Source organism: Stenella coeruleoalba (genome assembly GCF_951394435.1).
Source record: "Stenella coeruleoalba genome assembly, chromosome: 3".
NCBI lineage: Eukaryota > Metazoa > Chordata > Mammalia > Artiodactyla > Delphinidae > Stenella > Stenella coeruleoalba.
Window position 1 is genome coordinate 117385463 of NC_137148.1, and position 23040 is coordinate 117408502.

General features: G+C 38.7%; 2 protein-coding genes across 2 annotated transcripts in view; one reads left to right on the top strand and one right to left on the bottom strand.

The window, feature by feature from the left end:
* Window positions 1-23040, top strand: part of LOC307184887 (uncharacterized protein) — a gene marked incomplete at its 5' end in the record, with an annotated part of 41851 nt that overhangs the window by 15904 nt on the left and 2907 nt on the right. The window contains 3 exon segments of the mRNA XM_079918649.1: window positions 3367-3548; window positions 3766-3888; window positions 21509-21582. Coding sequence (XP_079774775.1) covers window positions 3367-3548; window positions 3766-3888; window positions 21509-21582 — 379 coding nt within the window.
* LOC307183665 (transcription initiation factor TFIID subunit 7-like) lies at window positions 1551-22431 on the bottom strand. The gene is made up of 4 exons (XM_079916500.1): window positions 22370-22431; window positions 15773-15890; window positions 12158-12275; window positions 1551-3813 (listed from the first exon to the last, which is right to left on the bottom strand). The coding sequence occupies exon 4, from the start codon at window positions 3125-3127 to the stop codon at window positions 2078-2080; it is 1050 nt and encodes a 349-aa protein (XP_079772626.1). The 5' UTR covers window positions 3128-3813; window positions 12158-12275; window positions 15773-15890; window positions 22370-22431; the 3' UTR covers window positions 1551-2077.

Here is a 23040-nt window from a genome sequence, read left to right on the forward strand (position 1 = left end):
GGTAATAAAAGTTTAAGCAGAGTTGAAGACAGTCCTTCAGAGACATGATTGGTCACAATTTGTACAAATTTTTTGTCTCAAACATTTGATCTACAAATTCAAAACGTCAGGCTTTATGACATTTAGATGTGAACATAAAGATCCCATTTACCTAATCTATAGAAATAATGCAAAACAGAGACCACACTGACATGCTTATTGCAGCATTCTGTGTAATAGCAAATTTAAAATGGAACAGCCTAAGTGACCGGCAATAGGGGAGTGAATAAAATTAAGAATTTGTAAAATTTCTGCATTGCTTAAAATTTTCAGTGAGTTTTTTCTTGTAATATTTTAAAACACTAATTTAAAAAATTCAACTTCCATTCATGAACTCAGAAATATTGAAACCCGTAGCCCACCTATACATTACACTCATCAGGCAAGGGAGCTGTGAGAAAACTGAGTCTTTTTTGGTAACTCTGGATTTACATGAAGGGAAATGGATCCCAATCTTCTTAAGGTTTTCTCTTTTGAAGTTTACATAAGAGATAATTACTCTTCATTATGTAGGTTTTAATATTTATGCAAGACCAAGCTGTAAATGAATCAAATAAAAACCAAAGCTACAGTAGTAAACTGACTCAGTTTGCTTATGCTGCGGATGTATTTGAAGCAAACTTTGTTTCTGTTGTAATTTATAAACTTTTAGAATGATTCTTTAATTTGAAATCAGTCAACCCCATTTAAAGCAGCTGTTTCTTTATACACTTTTCTACCATTTCAATCAGGCTTTAAATCAAATTTTTGATCCCTGTACGTTCAGACCCTAGTAAATAGGCAATAATAGTTTGCTTTTATTCTAGGAATTGTTCTAAGTCCTTATATGTATCAACTCAATAGCCAACAACTCAAGGGCCCCCAGGTAGGTAATATTATCACCTCCATTTTAGAGATGAGGAAACTGAAACCAACAGATTAATTTACTTGCCCAAGATCAATCTCAACTAGGTCACTGAAATAGGATACAAACACAGGCACCACATCTCCTGACCTTGTGATTTTAATCTCTACTCTTCTTTAGTAAGTTTACAGTGACTAACAAGGCAAAGTACGTAATCTCAGTGAATTTACAGCCTAGTGAGGACATGAGCAACAGGTAACTTAGACTTTGGTACGATAGATGCGTAATAGTATTTATCCCAATAGACTATTAAAGAGAAAGAGTAGTAATTAAACTCCTTGAAAAAAATGTAAATAAGCTCAGGATTGAAAATAGTGAGAGAATGTGGTGAGATCAGGCTGAAAGAAAAGAATTTAGGATCGTTTAGGAACGTTCTTTATCTCCTGACCTCCAAATGGAGCAGGTGGATTGGAAACATAATGCAAAGATGACATTTCCCCATTTCTTTGCCTCTGCTGTTCCTCTTTTTCTTAAATTCTAACACAACTGCTTCTTTTCCTACGAAACAGAATCCAATTGGTCAGTCCCTTAAACCCCATAAAGAAGCCACTTCAGAAGAGGATCTGATACCCACTACCCCTAAAAGAGCAAGACACATTATAAGGTGAAAATTACTTGCTTTTATTTATTGTGAAAACAACTTTATGAAATGATTTGCAATGCAAAACGTGGAAAACTGCTTTGAATAACTGGGACAATAGCTACAGCATGGGAAAACATATGTAAACAAACTTCACTGCCACCAAACTAGACTCTACTAATTTATCTCAGATGGCATCACAGAGTAGCAATGGCAGCTTCTGGTAAACGGAGAAACAGCAGCAAAGTCCTGCAGTGAAGCTGTGGTTAATTACTAAACTGAACTGTTCACTCCACTAATCCTACAACTTCCCTACATTTATCTGTCTATACATTCTTACTTACTACAGGACAAACAGCCACCAAAGTGGTTCCAAAAGACAAATGAGATAGAAATTCACAGTTATATTTGTCTACAAGACAAATCCAATAGAAGGCAGTGGAGGAAATTGGGAACTACTACAAAGTTTTACTATCTAGTCCAGGTGATGAAAACAAAGTTTTTCTTTCAAGGCTGACCACTGTCAGGAATGAAATTAAGTATCAAAAGTCTCCTCACTTCTCTAGGAGTGATTCTAGCTCTTCTTGCAAAGAGCTGAGCTGCTCCTTTTCTCGGTCTTCCTTTTGTTTCAGTTCATCCAGCACAGCCTGAAATCTGTTCTTGAGAGCCAGGTTTTCCACTTTCAGGATGAGATCCTCCTGTCGCTTTGCCCTGTCCTGGGTCTCTTGGAGCTTGCCTTTCATGTTATCAATCTGTTTCTGAATTCCCATAACCAGCTGATTAGTTCCCTCGTCTTCTTGCTGGTGTTCATCTGACTCATTTAGCTTGTCCTGTAGCTGCCTTTCCAGATCTTCCTCAGTGTCAATGATGTTTATGTCTTCTTCATCTTGATGCTGTGTCTCATCTTCATCTTCACTGCTGCTGCTAAGGTCATTGAATATCTCCCGAAGCTCATCATGTTCTAATGAGTCACGGCCCTGCCTGTGGCCAGACATGCCTGGGGAAGAGATATCAAGGCCTTGGTTTTCTGCTTCTTTTGTTTCATCTTCAGCAATTATTTCCCAACGGGTACTGACAGCTTCAGCATCTGTGCTCAGCAACCGCTTTACTTCTTTTTCCACATCTGGAGACTCAATATACTTCTTCTTTGCTGTCTTACGGAACCTTCTCTTTCTGACATTTTTTAGAGGCAGAGTAATTCCATGGTTCCATACAAACTTTTTCTCTTTGTCCTTATCCTTTTTCTTGCTTGCTTTGGGATCAGCAGTGGCAACTGGTTCCTCAACAGGAGGATAGAGATCACCGTCAACTGTAGCGACAAGCATCTGAGAGACATCAGCTGTCTTGTAAAAGGTTTTTTTATCAATGGTTTTCAAACTTTCCATAACACATGGCAGATCTACCAATTTTGACGCCAATGGGACCTGGTCCACGCTGACAATTCCATGACGCCCATCAGGGTGTAACTCAATTGTCAGTCTGTCCTTCAGGTTGACATGACCAGACTGTACCGCCCGCCTCACGGTAGAGGCATACTCCAGAGGTAGGCGTAAGATAAACTGGCTCTCTAGTTCGTGAGGAGCATCATCTTTGCTCTTACTCATCTTTATTTCTTTGTGACTCACTTTTTCTCTAATAACCACTTGTTGCACTGAAAAATTTCAGCTATTTCAACGGAAAGACCAGTTCTTTATAAATTGAAGTCTTTAATTACAAACAGTTCTGGATAGAAGAGCAACTAAGCGTCTATTCTGAATTAAGCCCCAAGTCTTTCTAAATATGCTGTAACAATACCAGTCGTTACTGACGCATTGCCTTACTCAGGTCCATTTAAATCTGTCAGCTGCAATGCCAAGTTCCAACCTCCAGATGCCGCTGCAGGACAACGCAGGGAAAGCAAATGGCGGCTCCTACGGAATGATGTTCGGCACAGAAAATAAGGCTCAGCAGATACTCCCAATCCACAAACTCTCCCGGAACAAAGATACGCAAAAAGCGGGGCGTAGTGAGCTCTCTTCGCCTCAGGTACTTACAATCCAGTGACGATTATAAGTCCAGTTTCTCCGGACAGGCGCGAGCGGAAAAGGAAGCCACTCAGAGCAAGGTGGCCGGGAGCTGAGCGTCTCCTTCCGAATTCCTTCGTTCTTCCCGGCACTTGGCAAAGCGATCCGCTGATTATCGGTGAAATGGCTGTGGACGGGCAACGCGAAATCTCGCCAACAACCGCAGCTCCAAACGCCAGATTCTGCAACTCCGCAGCTCAGCGGACCTCCGTCCGTTAACGGCCGACCTAGCCAAGGAAAGACAGCTACGTCACCACACGGGACGGGAAGCTGCTGTGAGTCGCAACACGCCTCGGGCGGAAGTGCGGGCTGCCCCAGCGCGCGCAGTCGCAACGCCCGAATACGCGCTCCGGCGTGTCTTGTCGTCTCGCAAGAATTTGGCCTTAACGGGATGAAGATTATGTTTCGTAAAGAGCGATTGGCTTAGCGCTTCCCTGCTGGCGCAGCGGTTGGGCGTCCGCTTGCTGATGCAGGAGTCGCGGGTTCGTGCCCCGGTCCGCGAGAATCCCGCGTTCCACGGCCGCTGGGCCTGGGCGTCTGGAGCCTGTGCTCCCTAACGGGAGAAGCCACAACAGTGACAGGCCCGATTACCGAAAAAAAAAAAAAAAAAAAGCTGTAGGTTTACAAGAATTTAGAGAAAACGGTTATAAAAAGGACATAGATTGTCCCGTCCGCCTCCGCTAAGTCAGGGCTTTTACCGGATCTCTGTGGGGCCGGGTACCTCCTAGGCGTCCGTGCGAAAGTGGTTTTTGTTTCTGGAAATATCTCGGCATCTCCACAAGCTATATTCAATCTGGAGCCGATAAAAAAAACTCGTAACTAACCACACCGTGGATTTTAAAGTACCCAAGTCAGTGGAGTGAGGACGTGCAGCCCACTATAATTCTTAGTCTGTGTTTGTTGATTATGAAGATGGCTGTAGGGGGCCCGTGACTCGGTCTGTTTCTGTTTTGAAGACCCCGTGAGGGCACAAGGATGATTCCTCTTTTTTTATTTTAGTTTATTTATTTTTTTATACAGCAAGTTCTTATTAGTCATCCATTTTATACATATTAGTGTATACATGTCAATCCCAATCTCCCAGTTCATCCCCGCCCTCCCCTCCCCTGCCACTTCCCCCACTTGGTGTCCATACGTTTGTTGTCTGCATCTGTGTCTCAATTTCTGCCCTGCAAACCGGTTCATCTGTACCATTTTTCTAGGTTCCACGTATATGCGTTAATATACGATATTTGTTTTTCTCTTTCTGACTTCACTCTGAGTCTCTAGATCCATCCACGTCTCTATAGATGACCCAATTTCGTTCCTTTTTATGGCTGAGTAGTGATTCCTCTTTTTAATGTGTTTGACGTAGATATAAATGTAAACAGAGAAGGTCGTGTTCTTCTGGAGGCCCACGTTCATTTAGGACAGTTGGCTGAAAGACGAATAGTCTGATTAAAGTAGAATATAATGGAAGTATTACTTCCTTCTACTCATTTGCCAGTAATTTTTAAATTAGTTTGGAATTTTAAAAAATCCACCTCTACTGTTTGGATAACTTTTCTGCTTGCCTCTTCTTTAGGTGGTCAAGTATTCTTCAACATGTATTTATAGTACTTCAGTCTAACTGTGTAACAGTTTCCACTTATTCCTCTTCATTTCCATTTATTTATTAATAGGATCAATTTGGTAGACTATCGAGGTCACTAAAATTTCAATTTCTATTCTCTAATATATCAACACCTGCATCTAAGTTTTAGAGAATTCACTTAAAATGTGATTAACATTTAGAAAATTCACTTTATTTCTTTATGTACTTATTGTTTCCCTCACCTAAGACTGGAAGCTCCATGATAATCAGGAGTCTAATATCATGTTCATCCGGTCCCAGTGCCTAGTATCAAAACGTGGGAGATAAAAAATATTTTCTAATTGAATGAAACAATTGATCCATCCACAAAGAACATAAATACAATCTAAATCCTATAATAATTTGTCAGAAAATACATTCTGTGTCGCCTTAAAATGAGATAGAGCCACTTTATATACACATTTCCTCTCCAGTCACGGACCGTGCCAATTGTTATGAGGCCAGAAGTTTGCAAATAGCATGTGTGAATGTGACCCCTTTTGTTTCCTAGACTGTGCTACCGTGTGTCATGGGGTGGAATTTAAATGGTTTGGTACCAGTCTGGTTTTTTATGTTAAGTTTGAAGGAAAATTATGCTCTTCTACATAACTGTACTTTAGTTCTTTGTTCTGTAATGTAATGAAGAACGTTAGCTGATGTATATGTAATCTCCAGGATGATCTATTTCCTCTTTTTGAAGAAGTTTTTCCAATGTGCTTGTCCCTTAATTGTACCTGATTTTACTTACTTCATAGATATGAGTTTAGCATGCTAGCCTTTGCATAATGCTTTAACCTTATAAAATGTGAGGCCATGCTTATACATGAAAATAATCCAAATATTGCTTTGGATTTTAATTGCCTATGAGTTTTATGATGCTCAAATATCTTTTTCACAGAAAATAACTTGAGATAAATTCTGGACAATTCAGATTTGCCAAAATTATGGTGTAGTTTAGTTATTAAACCCTGAAATGGAAGGTTGTCAGAGTTAATTAAAAAGATCAACTGAACTGTCCCCTAAAGTATCTATCTCCTTCAATCCTGAAACATATTTTCTGTTTTTGAGTTTAATACATTTTCTGAATGCTATTTTTTGAGGGGTAGTTGCACTGATCTTAAAGCTAAGGGCACTGCCACATCACCATTACCTTAATGTTTATTGATAAATGCAGTTGTTGTTCTTGTTGTTTTGACTGGGGAACTGAATTTTATTTATTTATTTTATTTTTGGCTGCATTGGGTCTCTGTTGCTGCGCGCCGGCTTTCTCTAGTTGGAGCGAGCTGGGGCTACTCTTCGTTGCATTGCGTGAAGTTCTCATTGCGGTGGCTTCTCTTGTTGCAGAGCACGGGCTCTAGGAGCGCGGGCTTCAGTAGTGGCAGCACGCAGGCTCAGTAGTTGTGGCTCACGGGCTTAGTTGGTCCGCGGCATGTGGGATCTTCTCGGACCAGGGCTCGAACCCGTGTCCCCTGCATTGGCAGGCAGATTCTTAACCACTACACTGCCAGGCAAATCCCAGGGAACTGAATTTTTAATTTTGTTTAATTTTTTTAACACCTTTATTGGAGTATAATTGCTTTACAATGGTGTGTTAGTTTCTGCTTTATAACAAAGTGAATCAGCTACGCATATACATATATCCCCATATCTCTTCCCTCTTGCGTCTTCCTCCCTCCCACCCTCCCTATCCCACCCATCTAGGTGGACACAAAGTGCCGAGCTGACCTCCCTGTGCTATGCGGCTGCTTCCCACTAGCTATCTATTTTACATTTGGTAGTATATATAAGTCCATGCCACTCTCTCACTTCGTCCCAGCTTCCCCTTCCCCGTGTCCTCAAGTCCATTCTCTATGTAGCAGCTGGTTTCTTAATGATGGTCTTCTTCCTGGCTTGCAGGCTGCAGCCTCCTCACCATGTACATATACATACACCATGTACGTATACATACACCATGTACGTATACATACACCATATACATATACATACGCCATGTATGTATACATGGTGTAAAGAAGCAGCTATGATATTTCTTCCTCTTCTTATAAAGACACTAATCCCATCATAGGCTCCACCCTCATGACTTTATCTAAACCTAATTAGTGCCCAAAGGCCCCTCGTCCTAACACCATCACAGTGGGGGCTAGGGCTTCAATATATGAACTAGGGTAGCGGGTGGGGCACAAATATTCAGTCCATAACACAGATCAATGTGAAAAGATGAAATGTTCAGTTAAAAGTGGTTATCCAAAGAGAAAAAGATTAAATTGGGTCTTAATTCAAATGGTTCTAAGACTCAAATGTCAAAAACAAAACCCAAAACAACGTTCAAGCTCTTAGTGGAAAATACAGGTTAATGGATTTTAGACCCTTGGGCTAGAAATAATTTCTTTAAAAAGACACTGACCATAGAATAAAAGATTAATACAGTTGTAATAAAATCAAGAAACTTCATTTATCAATAGACATCTTAAAGATGTGAAAAGGTACAAACCAGGAGAGGATACTCACATATACACACTGACAAAGAATTAATATCAAGGATATATAAAGAACTCCTACAAACCAATATAAATAAAAATAACAATAGAAAAATGGTAAAAGATATGAACAAACATTTCACAGAAGAAACATATAACCAATAGATGCACAAAGAAATGTTCTTTTGCTGTAATTAGAGAAATATAGATCAAAACCAAGATCAGATAGATTTTTTTGTTTGACAGAAATTTAAAAGCCTGACAATGCCAAGTGTTAGAAAGCATGTGGATACAAGAGATTCAGGCCTATATACTGTAAGTGCATGTAAAAATCAGTACAACTACTTTGCAAAATAGTTGAATATTAGCTACTAAATATAACGATTACTCCCAGATAAATACTTGCGAGTTCCAGAATTTCTATTCCTAGTTATATACCCAAAAGAAATTCTTGTACATTTGCATCAGGAGGTATATATAAGAATGTTTATATTGACAGTGGGCAACAGGAGCAAAAATCAGGAAACAATCCATATGCCTATCAACTGAATGAATAAGCTACGGCATACTCACAGAATGGAATGTTTTACAGTAATCTAAATAAATGAATTACAGGAACACAAGATGATTGGATTTTAAAAATAAATATTAGAGAATAAAATGTACCAAAGTATCACATACAGTATTTTACCCTTACTATAAAATTTAAAATAACTAGAAAAATATATATGTGGGAGTAACATATAATACAAAAAAAAATTCAGAGGAGCAAAGAATGATGCACATAGAATTCAGGATGATAGTTACCTTGATTTGCTGGGTCCAGGGAGTGGTAGGAGGGACCATTTGTACGATCAGATGTATATTACTACCAAGGTCCTGGCATTTGTGGGGAGGTGCTGTGTTCACAAATTCTTATTACTATTTCGATAGATAACTACATATATAGATATACAGCTAAATGATACTGGATAGGTAAGTAAACAAACAATTCAGGTCAGGTATGGACTAATGATGACAGTTTATCATAATCCAATTCTGTGAACTTGAGGGCCAACCGTATAAAAATAAAACAAAACAGCACATGTGAGAGAATATAAAGCACACAGAATCACCAATGAAGTATTCTTGCCAAAAATGTTTAAGCTCAACCAAGCCTTTAGACCTTCTCTCAAGGAGTGAAAGTGCTGAAACCCAGGAGACTTCCTGCCTAGTTCTTCGCAGTAACAGACCAGAATCAATCTGGAGGAAAAACTCTTGGATATAGTGCAAGGCTCTTATCGACGTGGTTCAGCTTTGACTCCAGACGGCAAAGAGAAGTGGAGAGGCAAGCATAAAAACAGAAGCAGAGAATTAAAAATAAAAAGCAGTGTGTGCTAAAATCCTTAATGCATTACAAAAGACAGTAATGGCTCCGCGGCAGCCTCCGAACGCAGAAACGAAGACTTATCCTGCTGCACGGCCTATAGACACATGAAAAGATGCTCAACATCACTGATTAGTAGAGAAATGCAAATCAAAAGTACATTGAGGTACCACCTCACAGCGGTCAGAATGGCCATCTTTAAAAAGTCTAGAAATAACAAATGCTGGAGAGGGTGTGGAGAAAAGGTAACCCTCTTACACTATGGGGGGGAATATAAATTGTTGCAGCCACTATAAAAAACAGTAGGCAGGTTCCTCAAAAAAGTACAGCTAGAATTACCATATGATCCTGCAATTCCACTCCTGGTCATACATCCAGACAAAACTATCATTCAAAGAGATACATGCACCCCTAGGTTCACAGAAGCACTAACCACGATAGGCAACACATGGGATCAACTGAAATGTCAGTCAAGAGATGAAGGGATCAAGACGATATGGTATATATACACATATATAATAATGTACTACTCAGCCATAAAAAAAAGCTGAAATAATGCCATTTGCAGCAACACGGATGGACCAAGAGATTATCTCATTGGGTTGACCAAAAATTTCACTCTGGTCTTTCCGTGACATGGTACGGAAAACATCTTCCCACTACCACTTACCATATGGTATCACTTACATATGGAATCTGAAATATGACAAAAAGGAACTCATCTGCACAGACTCAGAGACATAAAGAACAGACCAGTGGTTGCCACGGGGCAGAAGGGTAGTGAAGGGATGGATTGGGTGTTCGGGATTAGCAGATATAAACTATTACATGGAGAGTGGACAAACAATTAGGTCCTTCTGTATACCACAGGTAACTATAAGCAACATCCTGTGATACACTGTAACAGAAAGGAATATGAAAAAGAATCTTTATATATTAATTCTAAATACTGTGCTGCAGAGCAGAAAATTAACACAACATTGTATATCAAATACACTTCATTGAAATAAATGTTAAAAAAACACAACACGGTGTGGTATTGGCACAACAACAGACATATAGATTAATGGACCCCAATAAGGAACCCAGAAAGAAATCCACATACCGACAGTGAATTAATCTGTGATGAAGGAGCAAGTATGGACAATGAAGAAAAGACAGTCTCTTCAGCCAGTGGCATAGGGAAAGATAAACAGCCACATGTAAATCAATGAAGTTAGAACACTCCCTCCCACCGTACCCCAAAATAAACTCAAAATGGCTTAAAGACTTAAATATAAAGACATGACACCATAAAACACCTAGAAGAAATCATAGGCAAAACATCCTCTGACAAAAATCCTAGCAATGCTTTTTTAGATCAGCTGGCCAACAAAAAAGAATTAAAAGCAAAAATAAGCAAACGGGACTAATCAACCTTAGAAGCTCCTCCACAGCAAAGGAAAGCATCAACAAAACAAAACAAAAAACCTACAGAATGAAAGAAAATGTTTTCAACGATGCGACCAAAATGGGTTTAAATTCTAAAATATACAAACAGCACATACAACTCAATACAAACCAACAAGCAAACTAAACAACCAATCCAAAAATGGGCAGAAGACTTAGAGATTTATTCAAAGAAGACATCCACCTGGCCAATGGACACATGAAAAATGCTCAGCATTGCTGATTCTTAGAGAAACGCAAATCAAAACTACAAAGTGGTATCACCTCACACCAGTCAAAATGGCCATCACTAAAAACTCTACAAGGAAGAAATGCTGGAGAGGGTGTGACAAAAGGAAACCCTCCTACACTATTGGTGGGAATGAAAATGGGTGTAGCAACTAGAGGAAACAGTAAGCAGTGTCCTCCAAGAAGTTCAAAAAGAGTTACATTATGATCCAGCAATCCTAGTCCTCGGCATATATCCAGAAAAGACTATCATTCAAAGAGATACATGCACCCCTATGTTCACAGCAGCACTATTCTCAAGCCAAGATATGGGAATAACCTAAGTGTCGATCGACAGATTAATGGTTCAAGAACATGTGGCACATATATACAATGGAATATTGCTCATCCACAAAAGGAAATGAAATTGAAGTATTTGTAACGAGGTGGATGGACCTAGAGTCCGTCATACAGAGTGAAGTAAGTCAGAAAGAGAAAGACAAATACCGAATGCTAAAACATATATGTGGAATTTAAGAAAAAAAAATATCATGAAGAACCTAGGGGTAAGACAGTAATAAAGACACAGACCCTCTAGAGAATGGACTTGAGGATATGGGGAGGGGGAAGGGTATGCTGTGACAAAGTGAGAGAGTGGCATGGACATATATACACTACCAAACGTAAAACAGATAGCTAGTGGGAGGCAGCCGCATAGCACAGGGAGATCAGCTCAGTGCTCTCTGACCACCTACAGGGGTGGGATAGGGAGGATGGGAGGGAGGGACACACAAGAGATATGGGAACATATGTATATGTATAACTGATTCACTTTGTTATAAAGTAGAAACTAACACACCATTGTAAAGCAATTATACTCCCATAAAGATGTACAATAATAATAATAAAAGAAAAGAAAATTGAAAAAAAAAAGATGTGGTACATGTATACAATGGAGTACTACTCAGCCATAAAAAAATAATGCAATAATGCCGTTTGCAGCAACCTAGAAGGACCTAGAGATTATCATATTACATGCAGGAAGTCAAAAGGAGAAAGACAAATACCATGTGATATTACTTATACAGGGAATCAGAAATAGGACACAAATGAACTTACCTACATAAGAGAAACAGACTCAAAGCCATAGAAAACAGACCTGTGGTGGCCAAGGGGGAGAGGAGCTGGGAGAGGGATGGACGGGAAGTTTGGGATTAGCAGATGCAAACTATTCTATAGAGAATAAATAAACAACAAGGTCCTATTGTACAGCACAGGGAACTACATTCGATATCCTCTGATAAACTGTACTAAAAAGGAATGTGGAAAGTAAATATATATCTATATATATATAATTGAATCACGGTGCTGTACAGCAGAAAGCACTGTAAATGAACTGTACTTCAATAAAATAAATCGAAAGAAACATAATGTGGTATAGGCAAAAAACAGATACATACATCACTGTAACAGATGAAGGAGCCCGGCACGAAATCCACGGACCAACGGACGATTAATCTTCCATGAAGGAGGCAAGTATATAAAATGCGGAAAAGACAGTCTCTTCAGCAAGTCGTACTGGGAATGAGAACAGACACATGAAAATCAATGAAGGTAGACACTCCCTCCCACTATATACAAAAATAAACTCAAAATGCCTTAAAGACTTAAATGTAAGACAGGACACCATAAAACTCTTAGAACATAGGCAAAACATTCTGTGACATACATTGTAGCAATATTTTCTTAGATCGGTCTCCCAGTGCAAAAGAAATGAAAGCAAATATAAAGAAGTGGGACCTAATCATCCTTATATGCTTTTGCATAGCGAAGGAAAGCATCAACAAAACAAAAAGATCACCTTCGGAATGGGAGAAAAGATGTGCAAAGCATGTGACCGACAAGGGCTTAACTGCTAAAATATACAAACAATGCATACAAACAAATGTATAAAAGAAAAATGAACAACCCAGTCAAAAATGCACAGAAGAGCCAAACAGACATTTCTCCAAATAAGACATCCAGATGGCCAACAGACACATGAAAAGATGCTCAACATCACTGATTAGTAGAGAAATGCAAATCAAAAGTACACTGAGGTACCACCTCACTCGGGTCAGAATGGCCATCATTAAAAAGTCTACAAATAACAAATGTTGGAGAGGGTGTGGAGAAAAGGTAACCCTCTTACACTATGGGGGGGAATATAAATTGTTGCAGCCACTATAAAAAACAGTAGGCAGGTTCCTCAAAAAAGTACAGCTAGAATTATCATATGATCCTGCAATTCCACGCCTCATTATACATCCAGACAAAACGATCATTCAAAGAGATACATGCACCCCTAGGTTCACAGGAGCGCTACCCACGATAGGCAACACATGGGATCACCCTAAATGTCAGTCAAGAGATGAAGGGATCAAGACGATATGGTATATATACACATATATAATAATGTACTACTCAGCATAAAAAAAAGCTGAAATAATGCCACATGAAGCAACACGGATGGACCATGAGAGTATCACATTGGTTTGGCCTAAAATTTCATTCTGGTCTTTCCCTGACATGGTACGGAAAACATCTTCCCACTACCACTTCCCAAAACTAAGGAAGGAAGTCGGAAAGAGAAAGACAAATACCATATGGTATCACTTACATGTGGAATCTGAAATATGACAAAAAGGAACTCATCTGCACAGACTCAGAGACATAAAGAACAGACCAGTGGTTGCCAAGGGGCAGAAGGGTAGGGAAGGGATGGATTGGGAGTTTGGGATTAGCAGATATATACTATTACATGGAGAGTGGACAAACAATTAGGTCCTTCTGTATACCACAGGCAACTATAAGCAACATCCTGTGATACACTGTAACAGAAAGGAATATGAAAGAGAATCTTTATATACTAATTCTAAACACTGTGCTGCAGAGCAGAAAATTAACACATTGTATATCAAATATACTTCATTAAAATAAATTGAAAAAAAAAACACCACAGTGTGGTATTGGCACAACAACAGACATATAGATTAATGGACCCCAATAAGGAACCCAGAAAGAAATCCACATACCGACAGTGAATTAATCTGTGATGAAGGAGCAAGTATGGACAATGAAGAAAAGACAGTCTCTTCAGCCAGTGGTATAGGGAAAGATAAACAGCCACATGTAAATCAATGAAGTTAGAACACTCCCTCCCACCGTACCCCAAAATAAACTCAAAATGGCTTAAAGACTTAAATATAAAGACATGACACCATAAAACACCTAGAAGAAATCATAGGCAAAACATCCTCTGACAAAAATCCTAGCAATGCTTTTTTAGATCAGCTGGCCAACAAAAAAGAATTAAAAGCAAAAATAAGCAAACGGGACTAATCAACCTTAGAAGCTCCTCCACAGCAAAGGAAAGCATCAACAAAACAAAACAAAAAACCTACAGAATGAAAGAAAATGTTTTCAACGATGCGACCAAAATGGGTTTAAATTCTAAAATATACAAACAGCACATACAACTCAATACAAACCAACAAGCAAACTAAACAACCAATCCAAAAATGGGCAGAAGACTTAGAGATTTATTCAAAGAAGACATCCAGATGGCCAATGGACACATGAAAAATGCTCAGCATTGCTGATTATTAGGGAAATGGAAATCAAAACTACAAAGTGGTATCACCTCACACCAGTCAAAATGGCCATCACTAAAAAGCCTACAAAGAAGAAATGCTGGAGAGGGTGTGACAAAAGGAAACCCTCCTACACTATTGGTGGGAATGAAAATGGGTGTAGCAACTAGAGGCAACAATAAGCACTGTCCTCCAAAAAGTTCAAAAAGAGGTACATTATAATCCAGCAATCTGAGTCCTTGGCATATATCCAGACAAAACTATCATTCAAAGAGATACATGAACCCCTATGTTCACAGCAGCACTATTCACAAACCAAGATATGGGAATAACCTAAGTGTCGATCGACAGATGAATGGTTCAAGAACATGTGGCACATGTATACAATGGAATATTACTCAGTCATAAAAAGAAACGAAATTGAAGTATTTGTTATGAGGTGGATGGACCTAGAGTCCATCATACAGAGTGAAGTAAGTCAGAAAGAGAAAGACAAATACCGTATGCTAACACATATATATGGAATTTAAGAAAAAATGTCATAAAGAACCTAGGGGTAAGACAGGAATAAAGACACAGACCTACGAGAGAACGGACTTGAGGATATGGAGCAGGGGAAGGGTAAGCTGTGACAAAGTGAGAGAGTGGCATGGACATATATACACTACCAAACGTAAAATAGATAGCTAGTGGGAGGCAGCCGCATAGCACGGGGAGATCAGCTCAGTGCTCTGTGACCACCTAGAGGCGTGGGATAGGGAGGATGGGAAGGAGGGAGACGCAAGAGATATGAGAACATATGTATATGTATAACTGATTCACTTTGTTATAAAGTAGAAACTAACACACCATTGTAGAGCAATTATACTGCAATAAAGATGTAGAATAATAATAATAAAATTTAAAAATTGGAAAAAAAATAAGACGTGGTACATGTATACGATGGAGTACTACTCAGCCGTAAAAAATAATGCAACAATGCCATTTGCAGCAACCTGGAAGGACCTAGAGATTATCATATTACATGCAGGAAGTCAAAAGGAGAAAGACAAATACCATGTGATATTACTTATACAGGGAATCAGAAATAGGACACAAATGAACTTACCAACATAAGAAAAACAGACTCAAAGACATAGAAAACAGACCTGTGGTGGCCAAGGGGGAGAGGAACTGGGAGAGGGATGGATGGCAAGTTTGGGATTAGCAGATGCAAACTATTCTATAGAGAATAAATAAACAACAAGGTCCTATTGTACAGCACAGGGAACTACATTCGATATCCTGATAAACTGTACTAAAAAAGAATGTGGAAAGTATATATATATATATGTAAAACTGAATCACGCTGCTGTACAGCAGAAAGCACTGTAAATGAACTATACTTCAATAAAATAAATCGAAAGAAACATAATGTGGTATAGGCAAAAAACAGATACATACATCACTGTAACTGAGGAAGGAGCCCGGCACGAAATCCACAGACCAATGGACGATTAATCTTCCATGAAGGAGGCAAGTATATAAAATGCGGAAAAGAGAGTCTCTTCAGCAAGTCGTACTGGGAATGAGAACAGACACATGAAAATCAATGAAGGTAGACACTCCCTCCCACTATATACAAAAATAAACTCAAAATGCCTTAAAGAGTTAAATGTAACACCAGACACCATAAAACTCCTAGAACATAGGCAAAACATTCTGTGACATACATTGTAGCAATATTTTCTTAGATCGGTCTCCCAGTGCAAAAGAAATGAAAGCAAAGATAAACAAATGGGACCTAATCATCCTTATATGCTTTTGCACAGCGAAGGAAAGCATCAACAAAAGAAAAAGATCACCTTCGGAATGGGAGAAAAGATGTGCAAAGCATGTGACCGACAAGGGCTTAACTGCTAAAATATACAAACAGCTCATACAAACAAATGTATAAAAGAAAAATGAACATCCCAGTCAAAAATGCACAGAAGAGCCAAACAGACATTTCTCCAAAGAAGACATCCAGATGGCCAATAGACACATGAAAAGATGCTCAACATCACTGATTAGTAGAGAAATGCAAATCAAAAGTACACTGAGGTACCACCTCACTCGGGTCAGAATGGCCATCATTAAAAAGTCTACAAATAACAAATATTGGAGAGGGTGTGGAGAAAAGGTAACCCTCTTACAGTGTGTGGGGGAATATAAATTGTTGCAGCCACTATAAAAAACAGTAGGCAGGTTCCTCAATAAAGTACAGCTAGAATTACCATATGATCCTGCAATTCCACTCCTGGTCATACATCCAGACAAAACTATCATTCAAAGAGATACATGCACCCCTAAGTTCACAGGAGCACTACCCACGATAGCCAAGACACGGGATCAACCTAAATGTCAGTCAAGAGATGAAGGGATCAAGACGATATGGTGTATATATACATATATAATGGAGTACTACTCAGCCTTAAAAGAAGCTGAAATAATGCCGTTTGCAGCAACACGGATGGACCAAGAGATTATCACATTGGGTTGGCCAAAAATTTCATTCTGTTCTTTCCATGACATGGTATGGAAAATATCTTCCCACTACCACTTCCCAAAACTAAGGAAGGAAGTCGGAAAGAGAAAGACGAATACCATATGGTATCACTTACATGTGGAATCTGAAATATGACAAAAACGAACTCATCTGCAAACAGAAACAGACTGAGAGTCATAGATAACAGACCTGTGGTTGCCAAGAAGGAGAGATATGGATTGGCAGTTTGGGATTAGCAGATGCAAACTATTATATAAAGAATGGATCAAGAATGAGGTACTACTGTAAAGCACATTTAACTATACACAATATCCTATGAAAAACAGTAATGGACATGAATATATAAAAGTATCTGTATGTATGTAAAACTGAATCACTCTCCTCTACATCAGAAATCATCACAACATCATAACTCAACTATGCTTCAATAAAATAAATTACAAAAAACACAGTGTGGGAACTTCCCTTGCGATTCATTGTTTAAGATTCTGTGCTCCCGATATAGGGGACATAGGTTTGATCCCTGGTCGGGGAACTAAGATCCCCTATGCCGCACAGCACGGTCTTAACAAAAGAAAAGACCTTAGCAGTCCCAAGCTCTGAAAACAATGAGTGGAAAACACACACACACACACACACACACACACACACACACACAGACACAAACACACACCAGATCCCTCGCCCTTGCCCATGTGCAATCCAAAATTTTTTAAATGTTATTAAAAAAAACCACAGTGTGATATAGACACAAAAACAGACATACAGATCAATGGGAAAGAATAAGCATCCCGGAAATAAATCCACACACCGACAGTCGATTAATCTTTGACAAAGGAGAGAAGAATAAACAGTGGAGAAAAGACAGTGTCTTCTCAGCTGGTGTTGGGAACTCTGGACAGCCACATGTAAATTAATGAAGTTAGAGTACTCCCTCCCACCATACACAAAAATAAACTCAAAATGGCTTAAAGACTTAAATATAAGACATGACACCATAAAATTCCCAAAAGAGAACATAGGTAAATGATTCTCTGATATAAATTACAGCAATATTTTCTTAGATTAGTCTCCCAAGGCAAAAGAAATAGAAGCAAAATTAAACAAATGGGACCTAATCCACCTTATTAGCTTTTGCAGAGCAAAGGAAACCATCAACAAAACAAGAAGACAACCTACAGCACGGGAGAAAATATTTACAAACGATGCGACCAACAAGGGCTTAATTTCTAAAATATCCAAACAGCTCATACAACTTAATACCAAAAAACAAACATACAAACAAAAACAAAGAACCCAATCAAAAAATGGGCATAAGACCCAAATAGACATTTCTCCAAAGAAGACATCCAGATGCCCAACAGACACATGAAAAGATGCTCAAATCGCTAATTATTAGAGAAATGCAAATCAAAACTATAATAAGGTACCTCCTCACACCGGTCAGAATGGCCATCTTTAAAAGGGGTGGGATAGGGAGGGTGGGAGAGAGGGAGACGCAAGAGGGAAGAGATATGCGAACATATGTATATGTATAACTGATTCACTTTGTTATATAGCAGAAACTAAGACACCATTGTAAAGCAATTATACCCCAATAAAGATGTTAAAAAAAAAAGTACAAATAACACATGCTGGAGACAGTGTGGAGAAAAGGCAACCCTCCTACACTGTTCGTAGGAATGTAAATTGGTGCAGCCACTATGGAGAACAGCATGGAGATTCCTATAAAAACTACAAATAGAGTACCATATGATCCAGCAATCCCACTCCTGGCCATAATCCAGACAAAACTATAATTCAAAGAGATACATGCACCCCTACGTTCATAGCAGCACTACTCACAATCGCCAAAACATGGAAACAATGGAAATGTCCATCAACAGATGAATGGATAAAGATGTGGTGTACATATACAAAAAGAATGTTACTCAGCCGTGTAAAAGAATGAAATAATGCCATTTGCAGCAACATGGATGGACTTAGAGATTATCATAGAAAGTGAAGTCAGTCAGACCAAGAAAGACAAATATTATCTGGTATTGCTTATATATGGAATATAAGAAATAATACAAATAAACTTGTTTACAAATTAGAAAGACTCACAGATAGAAAACCAAATTATGGTTACTCAAGGGGAAGGGGGAGGAGATAAAATAGGAGTTTGGAGTAACAGATATACAATATTATATATAAAACAGATAAACAACAAGGATTTACTATATAGCACAGGGAGCTGTATTCAATATCTTGTAATAACCTATAATGAAAATGAATCTGAAAAAGAATATATATATATGTATGTATATATATCTATATCACTTTGCTGTACACCTGAAACTAACATGATAGTGTAAATCAACTATACTTCAATAATAGAAAGTTGCTATGAGAGGAGAGCTCGATATTGTCACCATAATTACAACAACAACAAAACGGAAATTGAACTGATTGTGTAGTTTCCAATGATGGAATATTCACGCAAATCTCATGCACTCCCTCATGTACATTCTGGTACTCTAGAAGAATATTTCAAAGGGAGAACATCTCAGATTCATAGATTTTTCTCAGAATACAGAAAGGAAGTCTACAAGTAATACTTGGAAATGTAGCGCTTCTATACATCTGCCTTCCCTTTGGAACCAAAGGCTCTTCTGTGGGTGGATCTAAGATATTCTTTGGTTTCTTTGTAAACCACCCTGCTTGGGTCTGTCCTCTTGCCACTACTCTAATATTCCCCTTTCTGCTGCAAGATGTTTACCACAGTAAGGTCAGTTAACATATCCTTTTTCTGACATAATTACCATGTATATATACACACCACATTTTCTTTATTCATCCATGGATGGACACTTAGGTTTTTTCCATGTCTTGGCTATTGTGAATAATGCTACAATGAACATAGGGGTGCAAATATTTCTTCGAGATAGTGATTTCATTTCCTTCAGATATATACCCATAAGTGGAATTGCTGGATCATATGATAGTTCTTTTTTTGAGGAACCTCCATACTCTTTTCCATAGTGGCTGCACCAATTTACATTCCCATCAACATACACAAGGGAGTCATTTAGACTTACATTTGTTGGTAGGAGTAAACCGAACTATGTAGGTAAGTTCCCTGTTTTCACTGTATCACCACTTAAAATAGCTAGCACTTATGAAACAGTATGATGTTCCAAGAACTAGGCTGACTATTTCATAAGCATTGTTTCACTTAGTTCTTACAAATTCATGAAGTAGATACCATCCTTTCATCAGTTGTTTTTTTTTTTTTTTCAGATGAGGAAACTGAAGTCTGGAGAGAGTAAAGAATTTTCCTAACTTAACATATACGATGTAGCACAGCCAGTACTTGAATATTTCCTGACATAAAAGTCTGTGCTCTTAATCACCACTCAAAAATATCTCCTAAAGATATTGTTAACAGAACAAGCCACTCACACACGCACATACTCATGCTTAGGACTCTCCTTTAAGTTGAGTATTAGATAGATGAGCAAATTGAAACAGGAAACAAGGGCCCAGCCCTAGTCTTTTAGTTAGTTGTCACCCCACAACACGTCATACAGAACTCTGTGATGTTGACTGAGTAAAAGACTGTATCCCAAATAAGCCATGCTGTTCCCATCATTTGAGTAAATCTTCTCTCCTGTAAAATCAGAAATACTTTATCTGCAGTCGAAAACTATTTCAATGGGTTTCTTTTTAAGTTGGTACCATAAAATTCAACGTACCTCGAACCTCACCTCCTCTGAGAATCTTTCCTGATACCCCATTTCTGTTCTTGCTTAAATATTCCTTTTGAGTACTTCAGAGTGCCTGTGCAAATCAGTGTCTTAGCACTTACGACTCACTACAGTAATTATCGCTTTACTTTACTTCTAGGCTGTAACCTCTTGGGGTGTAAGTACCAGGCTTTATTCCATTTTATATCCCTAATGCCTTTCACAGTGCCTGAAATTAATCTGTGTGTAATAAACACCTGCCGATGAATTTAAAAACTCAATGAATGTACAGCCAAACGACTGGCCTGTCTAAAATGGAAGAAATCAAATTCAAATTACTCTCAAAAGAAATTGTACAGCTGGCTGATAATAAAGCCGTATACTAATTAAAAATTGTAATTAGCTCAACCCAAAGTCGGAGAAGTAATTTAAACTATCAGGAGGTAAGAATTGTGCCACTAGACCACGTGACACGAACAGATTTTTGTTTGTTTGTTTTTTGACAGTTTCTGAGGGAAAGCGCTGTACAAACCAGGTTTGCAGTTCAGACGCCTGGCGGCGCTGCAGGCTAAAAATGGAGGTGGAGCCAGGCGCTTGCCACAGACTCCATTTTACAAAAGACAAAACTGAGAGGGGCTGGGGGTTGACGCGCCTTGGAAAACGTCGGCAGCAAGCTAAGATTTTAGACCGTTCTTCAAACAAATGGGAACTAGATATATGTTGATGTTATCCCTACTGGAAGACTTCCGAAGGCTTCTTTCATTAAAGACAACGCAGTCCAAGAGGCTATGCTGGAAACTGAGAGAAAATCCAGCAGAAAAAGGCAAGTGGTGAGTTTTCCTTTTCTTCCTGGGCGTAGCGTAAGCAGCCCAGGAAAAGGAAGGCTGCTTTTTATAGCCGGTTCCTGGAGATTTGGCCTCGCAGCGGAAAGGGGAGTGTCTGCGTAGAGGCGGGCGGACAGACCTGAGCAAGGTGGTTTCCAAACTGACCAAAGATTCGTGAGTAAAGGCTCTTCTGTGGGTGGATCTAAACTATTAAGACATCAAAGAATAGTTTAGATCCACCCACAGAAGAGCCTTTCCTCCCGAATAGGAAGCCAGACCTATAGAAACTATACATTTCCAAGTATTACCTGTAAATTTTTTTGTTTTCTGAGAAAAATCTGAATCTGAGATGTTGCCCCTTTGAAAAACTCTTGTGAATGTTTCAGAATGTGCATGGGGATGTGCATGAGATTTGGTTGAATTTTCCACCATTGGAAACCACACAGGGAGTTTAATTTCACAATAATATGCGATGCAATAGTGGGGTGAGTAATTCGCCCATTCTTGGGGGAAAATCACTGGATGAAGAACAACCTATGGTAAGTTTAACTCTCACAGAAGAAAATGGTAGGTATCAACACTAGTCTCAGACCTCCTAAGGTCCAGATCGTGACAATCAGTGACAACCTTTGAGATGCATGCTCCTCAGCAACGTGGTTGTCAAAGCCTGCTCAAGATTTAATCTCAGTATATTAAGGAGCTGTTCACAGAATTCTCCAGACTCACTGAATTTTCCAGTCTCACTGAATTCTCCAATCTCTGGTGCGTACTCACCACACATTTTAAATACCACTCATATCTGTGCATTATAAACATTCACTGCAAGAAAATTACCAGGCAACTTCATGGCTACATGGCAAACATTCAGGCAATTTACATAGGACATAGTTTCAGAAATACCTTTCTTCATGTAAAAGATGTTGGATGACAATTCCATAAAATTGGTGATGTTGACACTTACCTGCTCATCCTACAAGTACTTCCAGAAGAAGACTTCACCTCTTTAAGGATTATCTCAGAACTCTGGAATAAAAAGAAAATGCCTTGGTCCTTCCTTCCAGAATTTTCTTTCCATTGAATGTAAAAAAAAAAAAAATCCCCATATTCTGCCAACCTAATGCAAGACAGAGAGATGGGAGATCCATCTCTTTAACATCACCTTATCTCCAATTAAATTAGGTTACTTGAAGCTAAAAACAAGATAGTATGCGGAGACAGCTATCACCCTTGGCATTCTTGCTTTTTGGGCTCTAGGTAGAAAGTAGAGGAAACACCCCCTTTCTGAATAATGCTATAGTTGTTGTTTTATTGCTCTATCTTCAGTAGTGTTTTCTTTTCTTCTGAAGCATAGCTAATTGTTAATTTATAGTCACAAGTACTAATGCCTTAGCTATTTTTATCTTTTGTTTACCTGTAAGACAACTGATCTGGACACTTCAAAAAATTCAATATCAATAAAATACAGGGGACTGTTCTAGAATAAACAGATGTAACACCAATACAATCATAAAACTTGGTTTAAAAACAAATTTTCTAAGACATTCCTTATGTCAAGTGGTTAAGAAAATAAGTGCATTTGTAAAAGGAATTCAAGAGTGAATATGAATTCTTATTTAAGTTGAAGAAAACTGG

Coding starts and splice junctions, on each gene's coding strand:
- LOC307183665 (XM_079916500.1), bottom strand. CDS start 3,127: ATGAGTAAGAGCAAAGATGATGCTCCTCACGAACTAGAGAGCCAGTTT.